The 25,291-nt window shown below is 42.8% G+C and overlaps 1 protein-coding gene across 2 annotated transcripts; it reads right to left on the bottom strand.

Moving 5' to 3' along the window:
- Nucleotides 1-3,085: 3,085 nt before the first annotated feature.
- On the bottom strand, nt 3,086-24,622 carry LOC125006438 (DDB1- and CUL4-associated factor 1-like). Of its 2 annotated transcripts, none has more exons than XM_047582476.1 (30): nt 24,444-24,622; nt 23,188-23,360; nt 23,006-23,082; nt 22,267-22,340; nt 21,820-21,933; nt 21,485-21,622; nt 20,096-20,734; nt 19,753-19,854; nt 18,090-18,248; nt 17,762-17,941; nt 16,850-16,959; nt 16,662-16,761; nt 15,642-15,811; nt 15,005-15,129; nt 14,821-14,897; nt 14,586-14,738; nt 13,957-14,112; nt 12,237-12,893; nt 11,825-12,102; nt 10,196-10,394; nt 7,337-7,419; nt 7,157-7,241; nt 6,423-6,656; nt 5,906-5,999; nt 5,575-5,679; nt 5,382-5,455; nt 5,202-5,288; nt 3,999-4,163; nt 3,754-3,889; nt 3,086-3,670 (listed from the first exon to the last, which is right to left on the bottom strand). In XM_047582476.1, exons 2-30 carry the CDS (start codon nt 23,352-23,354, stop codon nt 3,624-3,626), a joined length of 4,785 nt encoding a protein of 1,594 aa, XP_047438432.1. In that variant the 5' UTR covers nt 23,355-23,360; nt 24,444-24,622; the 3' UTR covers nt 3,086-3,623. The 2 variants fall into 2 exon arrangements, with proteins under 2 accessions (XP_047438432.1, XP_047438431.1); XM_047582475.1 differs by lacking the exon at nt 24,444-24,622 and adding an exon at nt 24,232-24,397.
- Between the last annotated feature and the right edge of the window lie 669 nt (nt 24,623-25,291).

Below are 25,291 nucleotides of genomic sequence, written 5' to 3'. Positions count from 1 at the left end.
GGCTTCATGAGGTTTTCACCCGGACACGAGCAGGAAAAGTTTGCTTCAAATGTTCAGGGTGATTTAAAATAAATCTTATAATAATAATAATAATCAGTGGTAAAGATCCTCGGGGCTCAGGGCAGATGTGACGCTCCGGTCCGGTTCGTGGTGACGCATGGTGCAGCAGCGGCCGTGGTGCGGTGCGCTCTGCGGGGATCGAACCTCCGGCCCGGACCCACGGGACACGGGACACGGGACACGGGACACGGGAGGCTGTTAAAGGAGTAGGATCACTTTAAAAAAATGATGAAAAACAACACGGAGCGACGATGAGGAGGAGCAGGAGGAGGAGGAGGAGGAGGAGGAGGAGCAGGAGGAGGAGGGTGGTGTCAGAGCGCACAGCTGCTCCATGAAGATAAATCCCGGAGCTCGTCTCCACATCGCACCATCTCCGCTCCGCTCCGGTCTGTGTCGGTGTCGGTGTGAACCGGGGGAGTCGTGCAGGAGCAGCGGCGGTGGAGGAGGAGGAGGTGGAGGAGGAGGTGGTGGAGGAGGGAGGGAGGAAGCCTCCGTCCGTGTAAGAGGATCACGGGAGCGAGGAGGCTGCAGATGGAGAAGGGTTCCACGGTCACGACGCACACATGAACACGAACAGCTGATCCCCGGACACGCATGAATGAACGCGTTTAAAGCAGCACACGAATGTCACTCCCGAGTTTCGCTGTGCGCAGCGCCACCGTGTGGAAGCTCCGGGGAAGTACAGCAAATAAAATAAAATAAATAAATAAATACTCACGGCCAGTTTACTGCATTTGTTTTAGTGCAAATAAGTTCAGTATGAAACATTTAATGAACAACTGGATTCTAGGTCTCAGTGTTATGTTATGTCCACAACAAAATAAAACTGTAGCTGTATTTAACTGTATTTATTCACATTCACAGCGTAAATTCATCCTTCATGGGCCAGATGAGACCGTCTGGACGTGAACGCATCATAATATAAGAGTCTGTCCTACACATTAACCAGTAAATTAAATTAAATTTATTCTCATATTATAGTCTTGAATGTGTATATAGTCTTATATATATATATATATACACACACACACACACGTATATATATACATTTACTGACCACAATTATTTTCCCTTTTCCTTTTTTTTTACATAAATTTATAGAGAGTTTAAGAAATAAACGGAGGCTAACAATGTTCTAGCATAACTGTTGCTAATTAGCCATGTTTATTAAAGGAAATCTTCATTTGATAAAATAAATACATGTTGTGTGAAGGAATACTTAAATATAACATCAATAAAAATCTGAAAAAATAATAAATATATAAAACATATATTTTATTTCTGTGTTGTATGTTATTTGAATAGTTCAGGAATGTTAGCTTACTTGCTTAGCTAGCTTAGCTTAGCTAGCTTAGCTTGGGCGTTCTCGTGTACATTTGGTCTATTTTTCAGTATTTCCTGATGCTGAAATGTCAAATTAATAATATTAATAATAAAAAGCAGGTAAATACGCTGTATAATGAGAGGAACACGTCTTATCAACACAACGTGGGTTTCAGGTTATTATATTTATGCAAATGACTAGTTGCACAAGTTAGTGACCGCAAACATGGAGGAAATACAAGATGCTACCAAATAAATTAGTTGTAATAATTCACTCTAAATTCAACACACAAACATTACACCGATATTTTTAAATTCAGCGTGACGTACCGTTTTCAATGACGTCGTTATCGTGGAAATCCGTCGCATATGAAAACGGATTAACTCGTTGTAGCCACCGTCAGAACTCGCTTTAGAAAAAACGAATTTTCCGATTTTCTTGCGTTTTGAGGGAGTTTGTGGACAGTTTCCAGCACATTCTCCGTTACATGTCAAGCAAGAGTCACTTATTAAAAAATCGGCGGATCCAAATCTTATCATTCGTGAACAGACACAGATTAAAAACACTTTCTGCTACTGAATTGTAGCCGAGAAGCTAACGTGCCGCTAACACGCCGCACACATGGCGACGCCATCGGTTTCACGGTCCTTTCTGCTATTTCAACCTTTAATACGAATTAACTGTTTAAATATATTTTTGCTTAATTTTTAACGGTACAATTTTAAACAATATTTAATATTCATGCCCTGATTACACCAGTGCTTAAATTTAAAGTTCTCTCTAAAAAATAAATAAATAAAATTTAAATAAAGCAAAGCCAGTAAGTAAAGCAAATCAAAATTACAAAGTGCTTCTAAAAGACATAAAAATCTGAAATTCGAAAACAGGAAGATAAAACGAAGTTAATAATAATGATTAAAGCAATAAAACACACAAATATAGAGATAGGAATGTAATTAAAATCTCAATTAAACCCGGAAGAGGCTCAGCAATATAATTAGTTTTTTCATTTGGATGCTTTTGTCGTCTCCATCTAAAACATCCAGGATGTAAAGAGCTTTTAATTTGAAAGGAACCCACTTTCTACATGATATTTGTTTTGTTTTATATTTGTGACAATTTCTTTTTTTTTTCCATTATAGAACAAATACAAAATACTTTCCAATATATACACAAGGCAATAAATAAATTAATAAATAAACATGTTTATGTCTCAAGTTTTCTCCCTTATTCTGAATTCTGTAGGTTTAATGTTTTTTTTTATGTCAAAAGACAAAGGAACCAAGGAAACTTGAAGAAAAATCATAAAAATATCTAGAAAATCTAGGGAATTAATTTATATATTATTTAAAATCTCATTTAAATATTTAATTTGATCAGTTTAATTGGAGAAATTTGCAAAAAAAAAAACAAAACAAACAAATCTGAAATAAAAAAAGTGTCATAGTCGTAGGAATAACGCAGAAAACATCATAAAGTAAATTACAATGATTCCTGAGGTAAATTTATATCTGCTGCTAAAATAAAGTAGATTTATTTAAGGTTTATTTAATAAATATTCAGATTTAAATATTAGCAACAACATAAATTATATTTGTACTTGACCCTGAAAAAATAATAATTAAAATAATAAATTAAATAAATTAGAAAGATTTAATTTAACGTTTGTAGCAGTTAAAGTGAAAGTGACCGACTCCGGCGTAACGGCAAAATAAAAGGTTTATTTCTGTTCTGGTGATTTTCTATCGCTGAGCAGATTGGAGGTATTTCTTGGTTTCCAGACATCACACAGGAACATTCTCATGACATTTTATATTTTTGTATTTGAGGATGAAAAACATTTTTATTTATTTTTATTTATTTTTATTTATTTATTCCACGCTGATTATTTGCTCTGTGCCTCAGTGTGGACGTCAATAACTCCCAGAAGAACAAAAAGATGCAGACATTTATTTTCTTGTTCATTTTTAGAAAAACTATAAAATGTCTTTAAATTAACTCCAGGCTGAACAAACCAAACACGAGGAAACATTTTACAAAGTCTTGTTGTGAGAAAAAAAGAAGAAACTCAGTCACGTTGAAGCGTTTTCTCTGAAGTCGCCTCTGGGGGAAACATTTATTTCTCTTCACCGTCGTCTCGTCGAGAGAAAGTCCATCTGACGCTTGAAGTGAAAATGTTGTTGGAGGAGGAGGAGGAGGAGGAGGAGGAGGAGGAGGAGGAGGAGGAGGAGACTCTGGATCAGAACCAGAACAACTGACCTTCACCATCATCAGACTCTTCTAAAACTGAAGAGAGAAAAAAGAAACCGGTTTATAACAACTGTGCAGAAGGAAGGTCAGTGGTCATAATGTTATGGCTGGTCACTCACAGTCGATGGTGTCCGGGTTAAACGGGTCGGAGCCTTCATCATCATCATCATCATCATCACTGTACGAGTCCTCAGAGTCAGATTCATCCTCATCATCTTCATCTTCATCGTTGCTGTTGTTGTCGTTGCCTTCGGCCTGAGGAGGAAAATCATCATCATCATCATCTTTTAACGAATCGTCTAATTAATTAATTAATTAGTTAATTAAAGGTGTGTGATGGTTAAAGTGAGGAAGACTCCGGTACCTCTTCCTCAGCTGCAGGGTTCCCTCCCTCCTGGTTCTCAGGGTTCTCGTTATTGACCAACTCCTCTATGAGCGGATCTGTGTCCATGTCTTCATCATCATCGTCGTCGTCGTCATCGTCATCGTCGTCCGAGTCCGAGGAGTCGTCGTCCTGATCTTCATCGTCCTGCAGGAGCACGACGGGTTAAAAGACGTTAAAGGTTAAAAACATTAGGATTAAAAGACTTTAAAGGTTAAAACATGTTAAAGATTAAAAGACATTAGGATTAAAATATGTTAAAGATTAAAAGACGTTAAAGATTAAAAGACATTAAAGGTTAAAAGATGTTAGGATTAAAAGACATTAAAGATTAAAAGACGTTAGGATTAAAATATGTTAAAGATTAAAAGATTAACAGACGTTAGGATTAAAAGATGTTAGGATTAAAAGACGTTAAAGGTTAAAACATGTTAAAGATTAAAAGACGTTAAAGATTAAAAGACATTAAAGATTAAAAGATGTTAGGATTAAAAGACATTAAAGATTAAAAGACGTTAGGATTAAAATATGTTAAAGATTAAAAGATTAACAGACGTTAAAGATTAAAAGACGTTAAAGATTCAAAATGTTAACAATTAAAATATGTTAAACATTAAAAGACATTAAAGATTAAAAGACGTTAAAGATTAAAAGACGTTAGGATTAAAAGACGTTAAAGAATAAATATGTTAAAGATTAAAATATGTTAAAGATTAAAAGACATTAGGATTAAAAGACGTTAAAGATTAAAAGACATTAGGATTAAAAGACATTAGGGTTAAAATATGTTAAAGATTAAAAGATGTTAAAGATTGAAAGACATTAGGATTAAAAGACATTAAAGATTAAAAGACGTTAGGATTAAAAGACATGAAAGATTAAAAGACGTTAGGATTAAAATATGTTAAAGATTAAAAGAAGTTAGGATTAAAAGACATTAAAGATTAAAAGACGTTAAAGATTAAAAGATGTTAAAGGTTAAATGATGTTAGGATTAAAAGACGTTAGGATTAAAAGACGTTAACGATTAAAAGACGTTAGGATTAAAATATGTTAAAGATAAAAAGACGTTAAAGATTAAAAGATGTTAGGATTAAAGACGTTAAAGATTAAAAGACGTGAGGATTAAAATATGTTAATTAAATGATGAATATTAAATAAAGATTAAAAGATTTTAACTCCCACCTCGTCGTCGTCTCCCTCTTCAGCCAGTTTCTGTCGTCCGACCTCATAGAGACGACAAACTGTGTCCAGACTCACTGAGTCCTGGTTCTGGAGACGAGACGTTCAACATTAAAACCACTCATCCCCCCCCCCCCCCCCCCCCCCCCCCCCCCCCCCCCCTCCATGCTGTAGGTCCAGTACCTCGATGACGGCCAGGTAACAGTCCTTGGAGTCAGTGCACAGGTCAAAGATGTCCCTCTTTACGTCCACGGTGGCTGAAAAGACAAATAAATGAATAAATGAAGCCGAGAACAAAACAATGATTCATAAAACCTGGTGAACCAGAACCAGAACCTGAACCAGAACCTGAACCAGAACCAGAACCAGAACCTACCAATGGGCTTGTAGTCCGTAGCATCAAAGGTCCTGAAGGAGGAACCGAAGGGACTCTTCATCTGCTGGTCCATGACATCATCCTCATCATCAGCCTGGAGCATCGCTGTGGTCCACAACAACACAACACAACACAAACACAACACAACACAACACAACACAACACAACATAAACACAAACAAAACACAAACACACCACAAACACAAACACAAACACAACACATTGTGAGCGTGGGGACGGTCTTTGGTGGTAAATCTTTGGTGGTTATCGTAGCTAGCCGCTAGCAGCTAGCTGCTAGCGGCTAGCTAACAGTAGAGGGAAAGGTTCGTACCTCCGTACATGATGGTGGCGTTGCTGTTGAAGACGACTCTGCACTGGTCCAGAGCTCGGACTGTGTGGAGGAGGTGGAAGGTCCTCAGGTCCCACTGAGTCCTGCTGTTAAGGCTCAAAGCTATGCTACGAGCTAGGAGGAGCTAACATTAGCCTGGAGGCTGGGAGGAGCTACTGTTAGCTGGGTGGCTAGGAGGAGCTACTATTAGCTGGGAGACAAGGAAGCTAGGAAGAGATAGTATTAGCTGTGAGACTAAGAAGGGAGGAGGAGCTACTTTTAGCTTGGAGGCTAGGAGGAGCTACTATTAGCTGGGAGGCTATGAGGAGATACTGTTAGCTTGGAGGCTAGGAGGAGCTACTATTAGCTGGAAGGCTAGGAGGAGCTACTGTTAGCTGGATAGCTAGGAGGAGCTACTGTTAGCTGGTTGGCTATTATTAGAGTAGGAGGAGCTGCTGTTAGCTGTGACTATTAGCTTTGAGGTTATAAATGTGAACGCGTCCCGGGGGCTGAAGGATACGATCTCGGTGTTGATGATGACCTCCAGGCTGTTTGGGTGGAAAACGCCGCTGATGTTCATGTTGAACTTGTCGAACTTGTGGATGGCGCGCGACGCCCGGACGTCCCACAGGACGCCGTCGTTCAGCACCAGGTCGTCGGTGGCGTTGAACGTAGCGCAGTTCCTCTTGTAGTTGTTGGCCAGAGCCGGCTCGTTCAGGGTCAACGTCTTCTGACCCGTCTGGATGTCGTAGATCTGCAACGGACACAGGAGCACACAAGACATAAAACTAGAACAAAAGACATAAAACTAGAACACAGGAAATAAAACTAGAACAACAGAAATAATACTAGAACACAAGAAATAAAACCAGAACACAAGAAATAAAACCAGAACACAAGACATAAAACTAGAACACAAGAAATAAAACTAGAACACAAGAAATAAGACTAGAACACAAGAAATAAGACTAGAACAACAGAAATAAAACTAGAACACAAGAAATAAAACTAGAAAATATAGAGACACTTAATATATAAATACACATTTTATTTTATTTATTATTTCACATAAATCTTTTACTTCAGTCCTAATCATAAACACCAAAGTTTAATTAATTTTGGGGGCGTCAGTGATTAGCAGCAACATTTATTTTGATGTTGATTTTGTAACACATAACAATTTAACTTTTAACATTTCAAAAGTAAGTTTTATGGGACATGAGACTGAAATATCAAACAGCTGGTGAAACCTACGTGTGCGACTTGGTCTTTGGTGCCGATGACTCGGTCCTGAGAGAGTTTGCTGAACTCGACGTAGTTATCGTCGGCGAACGAGTGTCTGCGGGAGAAAAGAAACCACAAACATCAGCGGACAAGGTTTTTAGGAATCTCTCAGGAACTGAAGCTGTGCGGGAGGGTTTCCTCTTTTTTTACTTCAGGCTGAAGACGCCGTCCATGCTCCAGAGAGCCGACAACGGGACGCTCCAGGAGGCGGAGGTCAGCACCAACTTCCCGTCCTGACAAACACAAAAAAAACACACTGTGAACAGATGAACAGAACGTGGAGGTGTGGGCGGGTAAAGTGTGACGTTGTGGAGACGTGGGCGGTTAAAGTGTGACGTTGTGGAGACGTGAGCGGTTAAAGTGTAACGTTGTGGAGGTGTGGGTGGTTAAAGTGTGACGCTGTGGAGACGTGAGCGGTTAAAGTGTGACGTTGTGGAGACGTGGGCGGTTAAAGTGTGACGTTGTGGAGGTGTGGGTGGTTAAAGTGTGACGATGTGGAGACGTGAGCGGTTAAAGTGTGACGTTGTGGAGACGTGGGTGGTTAAAGTGTGACGTTGTGGAGGTGTGGGTGGGTAAAGTGTGACGTTGTGGAGAAGTGGGCGGTTAAAGTGTGACGTTGTGGAGACGTGGGTGGTTAAAGTGTGACGTTGTGGAGACGTGGGCGGTTAAAGTGTGACGTTGTGGAGGTGTGGGTGGTTAAAGCGTGACGTTGTGGAGACGTGGTCGGTTAAAAGTGTGACGTTGTGGAGACGTGGGTGGTTAAAGTGTGACGTTGTGGAGACGTGGGCGGTTAAAGTGTGACGTTGTGGAGGTGTGGGCGGTTAAAGTGTGACGTTGTGGAGACGTGGGTGGTTAAAGTGTGACGTTGTGGAGACGTGGGTGGTTAAAGTGTGACGTTGTGGAGACGTGGGCGGGTAAAGGTGTGACGTTGTGGAGGTGTGGGCGGTTAAAGGTGTGACGTTGTGGAGACGTGGGCGGTTAAAGGTGTGACGTTGTGGAGACGTGGGCGGTTAAAGTGTGACGTTGTGGAGGTGTGGGCGGTTAAAGTGTGACGTTGTGGAGGTGTGGGTGGTTAAAGTGTGACGTTGTGGAGACGTGGGTGGTTAAAGTGTGACGTTGTGGAGACGTGGGCGGGTAAAGGTGTGACGTTGTGGAGACGTGGGCGGTTAAAGTGTGACGCTGTGGAGACGTGAGCGGTTAAAGTGTAACGTTGTGGAGACGTGAGCGGTTAAAGTGTGACGTTGTGGAGACGTGGGCGGGTAAAGGTGTGACGTTGTGGAGACGTGAGCGGTTAAAGTGTAACGTTGTGGAGACGTGAGCGGTTAAAGTGTGACGTTGTGGAGACGTGGGCGGGTAAAGGTGTGACGCTGTGGAGACGTGAGCGGTTAAAGTGTAACGTTGTGGAGACGTGAGCGGTTAAAGTGTGACGTTGTGGAGACGTGGGCGGGTAAAGGTGTGACGTTGTGGAGGTGTGGGCGGTTAAAGTGTGACGTTGTGGAGACGTGGGTGGTTAAAGCGTGACGCTGTGGAGACGTGGGCGGTTAAAGTGTGACGTTGTGGGCGGTTAAAGGTGTGACGTTGTGGAGACGTGGGCGGTTAAAGTGTGACGTTGTGGAGGTGTGGGTGGTTAAAGCGTGACGCTGTGGAGACGTGGGCGGTTAAAGTGTGACGTTGTGGAGGTGTGGGTGGTTAAAGCGTGACGCTGTGGAGACGTGGGCGGTTAAAGGTGTGACGTTGTGGAGACGTGGGCGGTTAAAGTGTAACGTTGTGGAGACGTGAGCGGTTAAAGTGTGACGCTGTGGAGACGTGGGTGGTTAAAGCGTGACGTTGTGGAGACGTGGGTGGTTAAAGCGTGACGCTGTGGAGACGTGGGCGGTTAAAGTGTGACGTTGTGGGCGGTTAAAGGTGTGACGCTGTGGAGACGTGGGCGGTTAAAGTGTGACGTTGTGGAGGTGTGGGCGGTTAAAGTGTGACGTTGTGGAGGTGTGGGCGGTTAAAGTGTGACGTTGTGGAGGTGTGGGCGGTTAAAGTGTGACGTTGTGGAGGTGTGGGCGGTTAAAGTGTGACGTTGTGGAGACGTGGGCGGGTAAAGTGTGACGCTGTGGAGACGTGGGTGGTTAAAGCGTGACGTTGTGGAGACGTGGGTGGTTAAAGCGTGACGCTGTGGAGACGTGGGCGGTTAAAGTGTGACGTTGTGGGCGGTTAAAGGTGTGACGCTGTGGAGACGTGGGCGGTTAAAGTGTGACGTTGTGGAGGTGTGGGCGGTTAAAGTGTGACGTTGTGGAGGTGTGGGCGGTTAAAGTGTGACGTTGTGGAGGTGTGGGCGGTTAAAGTGTGACGTTGTGGAGGTGTGGGCGGTTAAAGTGTGACGTTGTGGAGGTGTGGGTGGTTAAAGAGTGACGTGGTGGAGACGTGGGTGGTTAAAGTGTGACGTTGTGGAGACGTGGGTGGTTAAAGTGTGACGTTGTGGAGGTGTGGGCGGTTAAAGTGTGACGTTGTGGAGGTGTGGGCGGTTAAAGTGTGACGTTGTGGAGGTGTGGGCGGTTAAAGTGTGACGTTGTGGAGACGTGGGCGGGTAAAGTGTGACGCTGTGGAGACGTGGGTGGTTAAAGCGTGACGTTGTGGAGACGTGGGTGGTTAAAGCGTGACGCTGTGGAGACGTGGGCGGTTAAAGTGTGACGTTGTGGGCGGTTTAAAGGTGTGACGTCGTGGAGACGTGGGCGGTTAAAGTGTGACGTTGTGGAGACGTGGGCGGTTAAAGTGTGACGTTGTGGAGGTGTGGGCGGTTAAAGTGTGACGTTGTGGAGGTGTGGGCGGTTAAAGTGTGACGTTGTGGAGGTGTGGGCGGTTAAAGTGTGACGTTGTGGAGGTGTGGGCGGGTAAAGTGTGACGTTGTGGAGGTGTGGGTGGTTAAAGCGTGACGTTGTGGAGACGTGGGTGGTTAAAGTGTGACGTTGTGGAGACGTGGGCGGGTAAAGGTGTGGGCGGGTAAAGGTGTGGTGAATCTACCCTGGAGGGCTCCAGGTGAGTGATGGCCGACGTGTGGCAGGTGTAGTTGGCCTCCTCCTCCCCAGAGAACACGTTGTAGAACTTGAGGCGCCCGGAGCAGGTTCCCAGCATCAGGAAACGCTCGCGGGCCGAGAAGGCGCAGCAGGTGAAGCCGCTCTCGTCTCCGTCGCCCTCGTGGAAGACGGACATCGGACGAAACCTGAACGGACCGAGAGCACAGAGACGTTCACGCACCAGGTGAACAAGTCAAACTTCAGACCCTTTAAGACATTTTTAAGACCATAATTAATACAATTTAAGACCCATTTCACATCCATCCGGACAAAAAGAGGCTGGAATTACACAACGCACAATATATGAATGTTACAGTTCTTTCACGCTGGAATACAACAACTTAAAAACAAAAGAAGCCTCTTTATTGTGAAATGATATTTGTTCAGAACTCAGCGTTACCTGATTAGCCGCTGTTAGCAACAGCTTTAAATGTATAACTAGCTTCACTGTACGGCAACAGCTTATAATGTGGAGGACAATCTGAGCAGTTAGCCTGTTAGCTCGTTAGCAGCTTACCGAGCAGTTAACCTGTTAGCTCGTTAGAAGCTTACTGAGCAGTTAGCCTGTTAGCTCGTTAGCAGCTTACCGAGCAGTTAACCTGTTAGCTTGTTAGTAGCTTACCAAGCAGTTAGCCTGTTAGCTCGTTAGTAGCTTACTGATCAGTTAGCCCGTTAGCTCGTTAGTAGCTTCCTGAGAAGTTAGCCCGTTAGCTCGTTAGTAGCTTACCGAGCAGTTAGCCTGTTAGCTCGTTAGTAGCTTACTGAGTAGTTAGCCCGTTAGCTCGTTAGTAGCTTACTGAGAAGTTAGCCCGTTAGCTCGTTAGTAGCTTACCCAGCAGTTAGCCTGTTAGCTCGTTAGCAGCTTACCGAGCAGTTAGCCTGTTAGCTCATTAGCAGCTCACTGAGCAGTTAGCCTGTTAGCTCATTAGAAGCTTACTGAGCAGTTAGCCTGTTAGCTCGTTAGTAGCTTACTCGTTAGTAAGTGTTGTATTAGCAAAACTTGGCCAGAGAAAACTTAAGTGATGCTGTGGGGTTCTCTGCTGCTATGCTACGCGCTAACACACCACGGCGCGCCCACAGCATGCTAGCTAGCTCGTTTTGCACAGGTACATGAGTTACGTTATAGCGAGATTGAAGTTTATACATTTGCTTGAAATAAAAGCAGTCAACACATTTTTAAGACCTTTCAAAGTCATATTTAAGACATTTTATGAGATTTTAAGAGGATTTTACACATTTTAAGGCCTTAAATTGAAATAATGGCCTGTATGTTTAAACTTGAAAAAGAAAAGCTGCTCCTCTGTGTGCCATTATTATTATTATTATTATTATTATTATTATTATTATTATCATTATTGTTATTATTATTATTATTATTATTGTTATTATTATTGTCTTCTTATCTCCTCTTCTCTAACTCTGTGCTGTTTGATGGTGGTGGGAAGTAAACGAAGTAAAAATACTTTGTTACTGTACTTAAGTAGATTTTTCTGTCATCTGTACTTTAAAAGATGTAAAAGATGTGAAAATAAGGGTCTAGATTCTGTTCCGTGGTGTAAACCCCTCCCACATGTACCTGCTGAATATCAGGTGTCGGTCCAGACATCCTCGGTCCACGCCGCCGTACTTCGGGTACAGGACTCTGCTGCCCAGCCGGGCGGTGAAGTTGGGGGAGGCCTGCCGCCTCTGCTTGGGCTCGGGGCAGCGGTGGGGGGTGAAGAGGGAGAACGGGGGGCAGGTGGTGACCGGGTTGGGGCATCGGGCGTGTTGCTCCCTCAGGTACTCGGTGATGATGCTGTCCAGCGTCGGAGGGGACGGGTGGTGGCGCTCCAGCTGCTTCTTCATGGCTGGAGTCTGGAGACGAGACGGGAGGGGAGGGGGGGTCAGGAAACACAACCACAACCCTGAGGGAGGAGGGAGGAGGAGGGAGGAGGAGGGAGGAGGTGGGAGGAGGGAGGAGGAGGGAGGAGGGAGGATGTGTCACTGACCTGGATAAAAGCTCCGTGGTCAGACTTCTGCTTCAGAGCTCTGAGTTTCCTCCCTGAGTTACAAACGGCCGCCGGACGCTCACGAGAAAACAGAATCCGACCGAACACATGTGAGTTTTGTCCCTGAGGAGTAGTGGGAGTAGTAGGAGGAGGAGGAAGAAGAGGAGGAGGAGGAGGAGGAGGAAGGGCTGAGGAGGAGGAGGAGGAGGAGGACGGGGGGGTTGAGATGGAGCGGGAGGATAAAGGGGTGGTGGCTCCAACGCGAGCCGCGATGCCACCGGCTAAACGACATGTCCTGGGTCCTGAGGAGGAGGATGATGATGAAGGAGGAGGAGGAGGAGGAGGAGGGAGAGGAGCAGGAGGAGGCGTGGCGCAGCAGGAGGAGCTGGCGGGTAAATGCGCCTCCTTGGCGAGCGTGGCGGCCGTGTCGTGGAGGCCCTTGGTGACCAGGTGGTTCCTGATGAGGACCAGCAGCTCCCTCTCGGGGAAGGTGATGCGGGACTGGGCCACCACGCTCGCCCTCTGCAGCCGCGCCAGAGACACCTCCGTGCCCATGAGCAGCGGTTTCCCCGACACACGCTCCGTCAGCTCCGCCGCGAAGCGGCAGAACAGCACGTGCTCACTGCGCTTGTCCTGGAGCACGGGCTCCTTCATCAGCTGGGAGGGGGCGGGGCAAAGAGAAGGACAAATAAATAAATTAATTAATAAACAAATAAATTAATTAATAAACAGACAAATAAATAAATTAATAAATAGATAAATAAATTAATTAATAAACAGACAAACAAATAAATTAATAAACAGACAAACAAATAAATAAACAGACAAACAAATAAAGAGATAAACAGACAAACAAATAAATTAATAAATGGATAAATAAATAAATTAATAAATAAACAGACAAACAAATAAAGAGATAAACAAACAAATAAATTAATAAACAGACAAACAAATAAATTAATAAACAGACAAATAAATAAAGAGACGGACAAACAAATAAATTAATAAATAAACAGACAAACAAATAAATGGATAAAGAGATAAACAAACAAATTAATTAGGAGATTACAAAATAAAATAAATAAATAAGGAGATTAATAAACTGATAAATAAATAAATAAATGAATAAATAAAGAGATAAACTAATTAATTAAGAGATAACTAAATAAATAAAACAAATAAATAAATTGACAAATAAATAAATAAATGAATAAAAAAATAAAGAGATAAACAAATTAATTAGGAGATTACAAAATAAAATAAATAAAGAGATTAATAAATTGATAATTAAATAAGTAAATGAATGAATAAATAAAGAGAAAAACAAACAAATTAATTAAGATATTACTGAATAAATAAACAGACAAATGAATAAATAAATAAATGGATAAAGAGATTAATAAATTGATAAATAAATAAGTAAATGAATAAATGAAGAGCTAAACAAACAAATTAATTAAGAGATTACTAAATAAATAAAATAAATAAAGAGATGAATAAATTGATAAATAAATAAGTAAATTAATAAATAAAGAGATAAACAAACTAATTAATTAAGAGATTACTAAATAAATAAAATAAATAAATAAATAGATTAATAAATTGATAAATAAATAAATGAATGAATAAATAAAGAGCTAAACAAACAAATTAATCAGAGATTACTAAATAAATAAAATAAATAGATATTCCTGGTATTGGATGTATCTGTGGTTCTGACCTGCTGGATGTGTCCGCTGGTGAACAGCGGTAGTTTGCTGATGATCTGCCTGATGGTGGCGCTGCGAGAGAGTCCGACCAGAGCTTTGCAGGCCAGAGCCCTGATGAGGTCAGCGTCTGTTATCGGCGTCTTCACCGACAACAGGGACAGGAGCACCTGGACGACGGCATTAAAATAATAAATAAATGGAAAACGACATCATTAAAATAATAAAAATAAAATAAATAAATAAATAAATAAATAATAATAATTTTATAAACAGCACCTGGACGACGCCATTAAAATAATAAATAAATATAAAACGACATCATTAAAATAATAAATAAATATATAAAACAACATCATTAAAATAATAAAAATAAAATAAATAAATAATAAATAATAATAATATAATAAACTGCACCTGGACAACGCCATTAAAATAATAAATAAATAAATATAAAACGACATCATTAAAATAATAAAAATATATAAAAACAACATTATCAAAATAGTAACAAAATAAAAAACAATAATAATAAAATAATATAATAAACAGCACCTGGACCACGTCATTGAAATAATAAAATACATGAAACAACATTATTAAAATAGATGATTAAAATAAGGCAGTAGCATTGTTTTCTCACCTTGATGCCGTTGTTGTTCTGGAGGACCTGCCACATGTGGACCAGGATGCGGCTGTGGGGGGTCTGAGGAGGCTGGGGGGGGCGGAGGTTGGGCCTGAGGGGGGTGACGGTGGTTAGACTCTGGTCTGGAGCACACACACAGTTTATTATCACCTGGGGAGGAGAAGAAGAAGAAGAAGATAAAGTAGTAGTAGTAGTATTAGTATTGGAGGAAGGGGGCGGGGCCTGTGTTCACCTGTAGCGCTGACTTCTGTATCTCAGCATCGTTAACAAACACCTCCCCCTCTGCCACCCCGAGGATGATGCTCATACCTGGACAACATGAAGAGGAACAGCAGGATCAGAATCACCTGTTCAGTCGAGACGACAACGACAACAACAACGACAACAACGACAACGACAACATCAGAGCCACTGACCCACAGTAGAGACCAGACTCCTGGTCTCATCCAGAACCTCCACAGTGTCGGCCAGAACCAACCGGACCTTAGGAACCACGGTCAGGATGGACAGGATGTCCAGGGCATAACGCACCGTGTCACTCCTGGAGGAGGAGGAGGAGGAGAAGGAGGAGGAGGAGGAGGAGACAGGAGTTCACATCATTAATCAATAGTCAATCAATCAAATCAATAATAGATCTATGAATGATGAAGAGGTTCTGATGAGGAGGAGGAGGCGGAGGAGGAGGAGGAGGCGGAGGACGAGGACGAGGACGAGGACGAGGAGGAGGAGGAGGACGAGGAGGACGAGGAGGAGGAGGAGGACGAGGAGGAGGACGAGGAGGAGGAGGAGGAGGAGGAGGAGGCGGAGGATGAGGACGAGGAAGAGGACGAGGAAGACGAGGAGGAGGAGGAGGACAAGGACGAGGAGGAGGAGAAGGAGGAGGAGGCGGAGGAGGAGGACGAGGACGAGGACGAGGAGGAGGAGGACGAGGAGGAGAAGGAGGAGGAGGAGGGGGAGGAGGAGGTGGAGGAGGAGGAGGACGAGGAGGAGGAGAAGGAGGAGGAGGAGGAGGAGGAGGAGGCGGAGGCGGAGGAGGAGGCGGAGCCTGTGTACCTCCCGTAGTAGGTCCTCCAGTCGCAGGCTGTGGAGATGAGCTGCAGCATCAAAGGAACACAGGAGAGTTTGGAGAAAACCTCCACGGGTTCCCAGTGGAACCGAGGAGAACCGAACTCTATGAGGAACTCCATCATCTCAATGATCTGCTCCCTGGTGTAAGAATAGGCCTGAGAACACACACAACCACACACAGACACACAACGTTAGTTACATCATCAGCTGATCAACACTGGTCTAAACCAAGTGTTATTAAATCATTATTATAGATGTGAAAACAGGAAGGAGAGTCCACATGATCAATTAACTCTATGATGTAATCTCATTAACGATCAATCAACTCTATGATGTAATCTCATTAACGAGGATCAGTTAACTCTATGATGTAATCTCATTAACGAGGAATAATTAACTCTATGATGTAATCTCATTAACGAGGAATAATTAACTCTATGATGTAATCTCATTAACGAGGATCAATTAACTCTATGATGTAATCTCATTAACGTGGATCAATTAACTCTATGATGTAATCTCATTAACGAGGATCAGTTAACTCTATGATGTAATCTCATTCACGATCAATTAACTCTATGATGTAATCTCATTAACGAGGATGAATTAACTCTATGATGTAATCTCATTAACGAGGATCAGTTAACTCTATGATGTAATCTCATTAACGAGGATCAATTAACTCTATGATGTAATCTCATTAACGAGGATCAGTTAACTCTATGATCTAGTCTCATTAACGAGGATCAATTAACTCTATGATGTAATCTCATTAACGAGGATCAATTAACTCTATGATGTAATCTCATTAACGAGGATCAGTTAACTCTATGATCTAGTCTCATTAACGAGGATCAATTAACTCTATGATGTAATCTCATTAACGAGGATGAATTAACTATGATGTAATCTCATTAACGAGGATCTAACTGATCCTCGTTAATGAGATTACATCATAGATGTGATGTATGATGTAATCTCATTAACGAGGATGAAGTCACGAACCTTGTAGAACGGTTGCTGGGCAACGATGGTCCCGCTGTCTGAAGAATGTAGAGACTGTTTCACCTGCTCCGTCTTCACGGCCAGATGAGCCTCAAAGTACCTAGAACCAGTTAAAAGGTGGAGGGTGGGTTCACCTGATCACAATATCTATTAATTAATTAATTAATATAACATATAATTGATTTTACCTGCGTAGAGCCATACAGGTGTGTTTGGCCGTCTGTCTGCTGGAGAAAGTCTGATCATCACTCATGACTGACGCCTCGTTATCTGTGTTCAGGATGTCCAGAGTACTGATCTGAAGGAAGGGAGGAAGGAAGGAAGGAAGGAAGGAAGGAAGGAAGGAAGGAAGGAAGATATAGAAGAGAAGGTAAAATTAGTGCACCACATTAAAAAAACTTGATCTACTCATAAAGTCTTTGGAGCGATTTCACTAACAAGAATAAAGTTGTTTTTAAAGCGTCCAGACTGAGACGGACCTCAGACCTGAGACCTCAGACCTGGGACCAGAGACCAGAGACCAGAGACCAGAGACCTCAGACCTGGGACCTGAGACCTCAGACCTGAGACCAGAGACCAGAGACCAGAGACCAGAGACCAGAGACCAGAGACCTGAGGCCTGAGACCAGAGACCAGAGACCAGAGACCAGAGACCAGAGACCTGAGGCCTGAGACCTCAGACCTGGGACCTGGGACCTGAGACCTGAGAACTGAGACCAGAGACCAGAGACCTGAGACCTGAGACCTGAGACCTGAGGCCAGAGACCAGAGGCCTGAGGCCTGAGGCCAGAGACCTCAGACCTGAGACCAGAGACCAGAGACCAGAGACCAGAGATCAGAGACCTCAGACCTCAGACCTGAGACCAGAGACCAGAGACCTGAGGCCTGAGGCCTGAGGCCTGAGGCCAGAGACCAGAGACCAGAGACCTGGGACCTGGGACCTGGGACCTCAGACCAGAGACCAGAGATCTTAGACCAGAGACCTGAGACCTGAGGCCTGAGACCAGAGACCAGAGACCAGAGACCAGAGACCAGAGACCAGAGACCAGAGGCCTGAGACCAGAGACCTCAGACCAGAGACCAGAGACCTAAGAACTGACCAGGTTGACGAGGCGTCGGAGTCCGTCCTGCTGGTCAAAGAGCTGTAACACGGCCCTGAAGGAGAAGGAGATGGAGAAGAACATGGTGGCGTGACAGACGCCCGACGAATGGGACGACTCGAGAAGCCAGAGGGCGTAGGACACCATGTCTGAGAGGACGCCCTCAGGGAGCATGCACACCTGGAGACATGGGCGGGGTTAATAATAATGATCTAAATATATATGTATCATATTAATACGTGATCTAAATATATATGTATGATATTAATACATGTTCTAAATGTATATGTATGATATGAGTACATGTTCTAAAGGTTACGGCGTGTACCCTCTCCATGGCGTCCTGGTTGTAGGCCAGGTAGTACAGGCACAGGGAGACTCCCGTCGCTGCCATGGACGGTCTGGGAACCTCCAGGAGGCGCTGCACCCCCCCATGAGATATGAACTCAGCAGCAAACTTCTTATGGAGGAGCAGCGAGGCCAGATACTGGGGGGAGAACCAAGGGGAGAACGTTTAGAGAGAACGTTTAGAGAGAACGTTTAGAGAGAAGGTTTAGAACATGTTTAGAGAACGTTTAGATAGAACGTTTAGAACATGTTTGCAGAGAAGGTTTACAGAACGTTTAGAACATGTTTACAGAACGTTTAGAACATGTTTAGAGAACGTTAAGATGTTTAGGGAACATTAAGAACATGTTCTGTAGAACGTTTAGAAACAACCTTTAGAGAACCTAACAGTTCTCTAAAGGTTCTCCCTAAGAGCTCTCTCTAACATCCAAACGTTCTCTCTACACGTGTTCCAAACATTGTCCAAACATCTAAACATCCCTAAACATGTAAACCTTCTCTAAACGTTCTCTAGAGGTTCTCTGAACATGTTCTAAACCTCTAGCGTCCACCAGTGGGTCAGTCTCCATAGATGTTAAATGTTGACATCCAGGTTCTTAAACTGTTCTGGTCCCTGGAGATAAATTACATGTTCTGTGTAAACTAGAAGGATCCCTGTAGACCTGGTCCATGTATCAGGTTCTGTATAAACTAGAAGGATCCCTGTAGACCTGGTCCATGTATCAGGTTCTGTATAAACTAGAAGGATCCCTGTAGACCTGGTCCATGTATCAGGTTCTAGAAGGATCCCTGTAGACCTGGTCCATGTATCAGGTTCTATGTAAACTAGAAGGATCCCTGTAGACCTGGTCCCTGTATCAGGTTCTAGAAGGATCCCTGTAGACCTGGTCCCTGTATCAGGTTCTATGTAAACTAGAAGGATCCCTGTAGACCTGGTCCCTGTATCAGGTTCTAGAAGGATCCCTGTAGACCTGGTCCCTGTATCAGGTTTTATGTAAACTAGAAGGATCCCTGTAGACCTGGTCCATGTATCAGGTTCTAGAAGGATCCCTGTAGACCTGGTCCCTGTATCAGGTTCTAGAAGGGTCCCTGTAGACCTGGTCCCTGTATCAGGTTCTATGTAAACTAGAAGGATCCCTGTAGACCTGGTCCCTGTATCAGACCGAGGCTGCAGAGACTCGCCCATAAACTTCCAGATTATCTTTGCCACACAGAGGTTCTTGCACAGGGAGGGGTTCAAGTCCTGGAACCAGATCCACTGAGACCAGAGACACAACAACACAACACAACACAACACGACAACACAACACAACAACACAACACGACACAACTCAACACAACACGACACAACACAACAATACAACAACGCAACACAACACAACACAACACAACACAACAACACAACTCAACTCAACACAACACAGCAGCTTCACTGTAACACAACTACACTATGAAATACTTAAGAACATATGAATATTAAAAGTTAATAACTGAACTAAACTTTGAGACGTATTTAAAACATTAATGAATCTGTTCAGAGACTTTAACCTATAAACAATATAAATCATCATCTTAAGCTTTGACTGTTCCTGAAGTTACGGAACGTTTTGGATCTAGTTGAATCGGAGGTGACGGGTTCTGACCAGCAGCGCGTCGAACGTCAGCTGCACGTTGTTGGTTTTCTTCAGGTCGATGTAGCTCATCAGCAGAGACCTGGTGTCCAGCTGCATGAAGACGGCCAAGAGCTGGAAGACACAACGCACGCTTAGAGATGGACGCCAACACACAGCCTGCAGAGCCTGCAGAGCCTGCACAGCTCCCCCCGGTGGCCGGAGGCTGCAGAGCTCCCCCCGGTGGCCGGAGCCTGCAGAGCCTGCAGAGCTCCCCCCGGTGGCCGGAGGCTGCAGAGCTCCCCCCTGTGGCCGGAGGCTGCAGAAGCTGCAGAGCTCCCCCCGGTGGCCGGAGGCTGCACATGCTCAGTCTCACCTCCTGGTAGTCTCCCAGTGGCGCCAGGTACTGCAGGATCAGCCTCTGCTCCATGGCCGCACTCAGAGGAGCCAGGACGTAGTCGGAGCCGATCACCATGGAGCTCATCTCGGACCAGGAGGTCCTCGCCTCCTCCCCCTCCTCCTCCCCCTCCACCTCCTCCTCGGCCGCCTCCTTCTCCACCTCCTCCTCCGCCCGGCTGCTGCTGCAGGAGGAGGTGAAGTTCAGCTTCTGCTTGGCCTTCTTCCCGTTCTCCTTCACGGTGGCTCGTCTCTTCCCCCCCGCTCCTCCTCCTCCTCCTCCTCCTCCTCCTCCTCCTCCTCCTCCCTGGGGGTCCTCCTGGTCTGGACTCGCCTGGTAAACGAAGCCTGGGAGGAGTCGGGTGGAGCTGCAGCCTCCATTTTTCTGGGCCAATGAGGACGGAGGAGGTTTCCTCTCCTCCTCCTTATCCTGGTCCTGGTCCTGGTCCAGGTTCTGGTCCAGGTCTTGAGGGTCCTGGTCCAGGTTCTGGGGGTCCTGGTCCAGGTTCTGGGGGCCCTGATGGTCCTGATGGTCCTGAGGTAGATTCTGACCGGAGCTCATGTGAGTCGCGGAGGCTTCGTTCTGCAGCTGGTGAAGACGACGGATCATGATGGGAACCTTCAGAGAGGAACAAGGAAACAAGGACGGTGAAAAAAGAAAGAAAGAAAGAACGAAGTCTAAGTCTAACTGAGGAACTGACAAAGTAACAAACTAACAAGTTAACGAACTAAGTCACTAACGAATTATCAAACAAACAACCTGAGGATCTAACGAATCTTACCAACGTACCAACAAACGTAATAACTAAGTAACTAATTAAGGAACTAAGTAACTGACAAATTAACTAACGAACAAACTAACGTATGTACGTACATATGAACGAACAAACTAAGTAACTGAGGAACTAACAAATTATCAAACTAACTAACAAAGACACACATGTAAAAAAGAATGAACTAAGTAACAAACTAATTAATGAGTTAATTAACTGAGGAACTAACGAACGTACAAACTAATTGATGAACTAACAAACTAAAACCAAGAAACGAAGAATGAACCAACTAACGAACTAAGCAACAAACTTAGTAACTAATGAACAAACTAATGTACGTACGTACGAATGAACTAAGTAACTAAGTAACGAAATAATTAATGAGTTAATTAACTGAGGAACTAACGAACATTCGAACGAACAAACTAAAACTAAGCACCTAAGTAACGAACTAAGAAACAAACTAACTGAGGATCTAACGAATGTACGAACAAATGTACCAACTAACGTACTAAGTAACTAACTACAGAACTAACTAACTAACGTAGTAACAGACTAACTAACTAACTAACCTACTAACTAAGTAACTAACTAACCAGGCGAGCGTTGTCCTCCCGGTAGCTCGGCGCCACCTCCTGGTTGCTCATGGCTCGGGCCAACAGACCTGTAGCGTAGACGGACAGAGGACGTTCTGCTTCCTGAGCCCAGACGAACAACTTCTCCACCAAACCGTCCTGATGGACACGAGACACGGAGACAACGGGGACAGACAGAGACACATTTACTGTTAACGCTTCCCATTTAAATCAAGCTGAGCTACGTCCGGTGGAGACAAACCGAGGAGAAGACTCGTCCTCGTCCAGGACTAAAGCGAACCCACATGACGACACAGTGAAACCGATAACGTGCAGACTCTGTCCGAGCCTCGTACCTTCTCCTGGAAGACGACGGCCGAGTCCAGGCCCGGCATGATGTTCTGCAGGAGGCGGCAGGCGGCCGTGTTCAGGTTCACCTCCCTGCTGGTCATGATGTAGTTATCCAGCAGCTGCAAAACATGCACGGAAATGAATTAAAGAAGCTCCTTCACACCAACACTGGCTCATGTTTCATTCTTTACAGTTATTATTGTTTTATTCCATAAAGAACCAACCAGAAAACACAGAGATAAACTTTTAATTCTGGAGCTTCTGGGTCAGAATCTGTCAAAACTTGCATGATTTTAATCCCAGAGACATTAATAAAACCAAACAAATCATTCCCATCTTTTATTAACTTTACACTCTCTGCCCGACTAAATAGTAATAAATACTAAATATTACTAAATACTGAATAGCACTAAATGCTAAATACCAGTACATAAGTAAATGAATGATCTTACTGCGTTGGTGAAGTCATCGTTGATGAAGAGCATCTTCAGGAGTTGTCCGAGTCGACAGTTTGGATCCGCTCGTCCTGCACAGTTAAAACAAACCACAACTTTAATAAAGTTTAAATAAATAAAGGGAATAAAGTTTAGATAAATAACGTTAATAAAGTTTAAATAAATAAAGTTAATAAAGTTTAAATAAATAAAGTTAATAAGTTAATAGAGTGTAATGGACCCAACGGATTTGAAAGAGTTCTGAGTTCTTCCGAGAACAAAGGACTGAAATGTTGTGTGTTTTAGATAAAAAACTGTGTTTATAGTAAAATTAAAATGAGAAACAGTTGATTTATTACATTAAAACACATAAAACTGGCCTAGATTTACTTTTTATCGCATTTATTTGAACTTTCTCTGGTTATTAAGGATGATATGATCAAATTAACATAATAAATAGTAGATTTATCAAACTAAAACGCATTAATTTCATCTAAATGTGTTTATATGACTAATAAGTTTATTTTTGTTGGTTATTTTAGATAAAAAAACACAATTCATTGTGTGTTTATAGTAAAATTAACATTAGAAACAGTTGATTTATTAAATTGAGCCACATTACACTTTAGTTTTTCTTGCATATATTTGGACTTTCTCTGGTTCTTTTGGATGAAATGATCAAATTAACATGATAAATAGTAGATTTATTAAACTTGTGTTAAACTGGACTAAACGAAGGACCGAGCGCTGTGATCACCTGGATGACGGTCGTCGAACGGATCAGGATCTGCTTTGTGATATTCTCCCGTCTCCCGTTCAATCAGCTCAGATATTCTGCAGGAAATAAATAAAAAAGCACAAAGAGAAGCTGTTAAAATGTGAATGAAGCACGTGAATGAGGGCGATGGACGGACGTGTCCCTGACGTGTCCCTGCCGACCTGGTGAGGATGGAGACCAGAGGGTCTGTGCTGCCGCGCTGAGCTTCCTCCCACTCGTCCAGCAGCGACGTCAGGTCGGACACGGCCTCCACCGCCATCGCCGCCGCCACCGCGTTGGACAGAGCCGAGGACAGCGCGGCCGAACGCTCTTCACCCGGGGACGACATCGCAGTCTGCAAGACGAGGAGGACGAAACCAGACATATGACACAATGATGCGTACGCTCATAGAAACAGCTCATCTGTCTCATATAAAGCAGCTTTTATTACTGATAAAGTCACTTTGTTTGGTTATTTTACATGAAAAACAAGATTCATTGTGTGTTTATAGGTAAATTAGCTTCAGAAATAGTTCATTTATTAAACCAAACCACATTAAACTGGATTATATTTAGTTTTTATTAGATACATTTGGACTTTTTCTGGTTCCTTTATAATCACATTATAATAATAAATAGTAGATTTATCAAACTGAAACATATTTAATTTGCCTAAACTGAGTTTTATTACCGATAAATTTACTTTTTGGTTATTTTAGATTTTAAAAATAAATCATTTATTGTGTGTTTGTAGTAAAATTAGCATCAGAAACAGTTGATTTATTAAATGAAAACACATTAAATTGGCCTATATTTAACATATGTTTGGACTTTCTCTGGTTCTTATAGATAAAATGATCAAATGAATATAATAAATAGTAGATTTAACAAACTAAAACACATTAAATTTGCATATATTTAGTTTTTATTACATACATTTGTTTTTTTTCTAATTACTAAACATGATTTATTATGTGGTTATAGTAAAATTAATATTACAGTTTGTTGATTTATTAAACTAAGACACATTTCACTGGCCTATATTTATTTATTTTTACATATATTTAGACTTTCTCTGGTTCTTTTAGATGCAATGATCAAACTGAGACAATAAACAGCAGCTCTATCAAACTGAGACGCTCTTAGCGACACTATCTTCCCGCGGCAGACAGTGCAAAGAAAGTAGAAATGAAGTTAATTATTAAGTTCCTGGATGTTCTCCTCACCCTCCGCAGCCGGAGAGACACTCGGATCTCAGGCATGGTCCCTATGTCCGGGCTCCAGGTACAACCAGGGCCGTACGGACCGATTTTTAGCCGCAACAGGTGTCCTCCGCTCGGACAAGCTGTTCTCCAGCCTCCGCTCGGAGCTCCGCTATCACGGTAACAAGGTGACAGCTAGCCCCGCGGAGCTAACCCGGCTAACCCCCGCTACTCACCGGGAGACGAGCGTCCTCCGGGCCGGACTCCTCACTTCAGCTCTCCGCTCCCACTTCCACGAGTGTCCCCCAAAAGCGACCCGCGGAACATCTGACAATTAACCGTTTAAAAAGGAACAAAAGTTTCACGTTTATTTTCAAACTTCTCCCGGCGGCCGCATGGTACGTCACTGAGCTTCCGGCGACGTTCGATGACGTGGCGCTGAACTTCCGCTTGGGTTTTGTAGTTCTAAATGTGCAAACGGGATTTTTTTATTATTAATTATTATTATTTATTTAAATTAGACGAGTTTAGAGTGTTTGAGTTTGACAGATCAAATATTTATGTATTTTATTTAATCATAAGCAAACGCTGAGTTTTATATAGATAGATAGATAGATAGATAGATAGATAGATAGATAGATAGATAGATAGATAGATAGATAGATAGATAGATAGATAGATAGATAGATAGATAGATAGATAGATGCATAGATAGATAGATAGATAGATAGATAGATAGATAGATAGATAGATAGATAGATAGAAGAAATCCAAATATCAGTGATAGATGGTAAATCTAGAAGAGTTTAGTGGGTTTAAGTTTGATAAATTGATAAAAACAAGTCTAAATATAAGTAATAGAAAGTCGATTTTGACAAGTTTAGACTATTTTACTTTGACAAATCAAACATTTCTGCAGTTAATATTATTATAAGTACAAAATAAATCATATTTCACACATTTTCATCTATAGAAACTCAAAAGATCAAGTCAATCAAGTGACAGAAAGTAAATTTGGCCACATTTAGATTGATCTAGTTTAAATAATCTGTAAACAGCCTCCTGGGAATTGTAGTTTAAAACG

Source organism: Mugil cephalus, chromosome 4, assembly GCF_022458985.1.
Source record: "Mugil cephalus isolate CIBA_MC_2020 chromosome 4, CIBA_Mcephalus_1.1, whole genome shotgun sequence".
NCBI classification, from domain to species: domain Eukaryota; kingdom Metazoa; phylum Chordata; class Actinopteri; order Mugiliformes; family Mugilidae; genus Mugil; species Mugil cephalus.
Note: the sequence above shows the minus strand (reverse complement) of the source record. Positions and strands in the feature narration are given on the sequence as shown.

What these genes read in the sequence shown, in the direction of transcription:
- LOC125006438 (XM_047582475.1), bottom strand. Translation starts at nt 24,267, where the DNA reads ATGCCTGAGATCCGAGTGTCTCTCCGGCTGCGGAGG. An exon ending in GGGAGGACAACGCTCGCCTG is followed by an intron (nt 20,735 to 21,484) that starts GTTAGTTAGTTA and finishes TCCTCTCTGAAG; the next exon opens with GTTCCCATCATGATCCGTCG. An exon ending in CCAAAGACCAAGTCGCACAC is followed by an intron (nt 6,657 to 7,156) that starts GTAGGTTTCACC and finishes TGTCCGTTGCAG; the next exon opens with ATCTACGACATCCAGACGGG.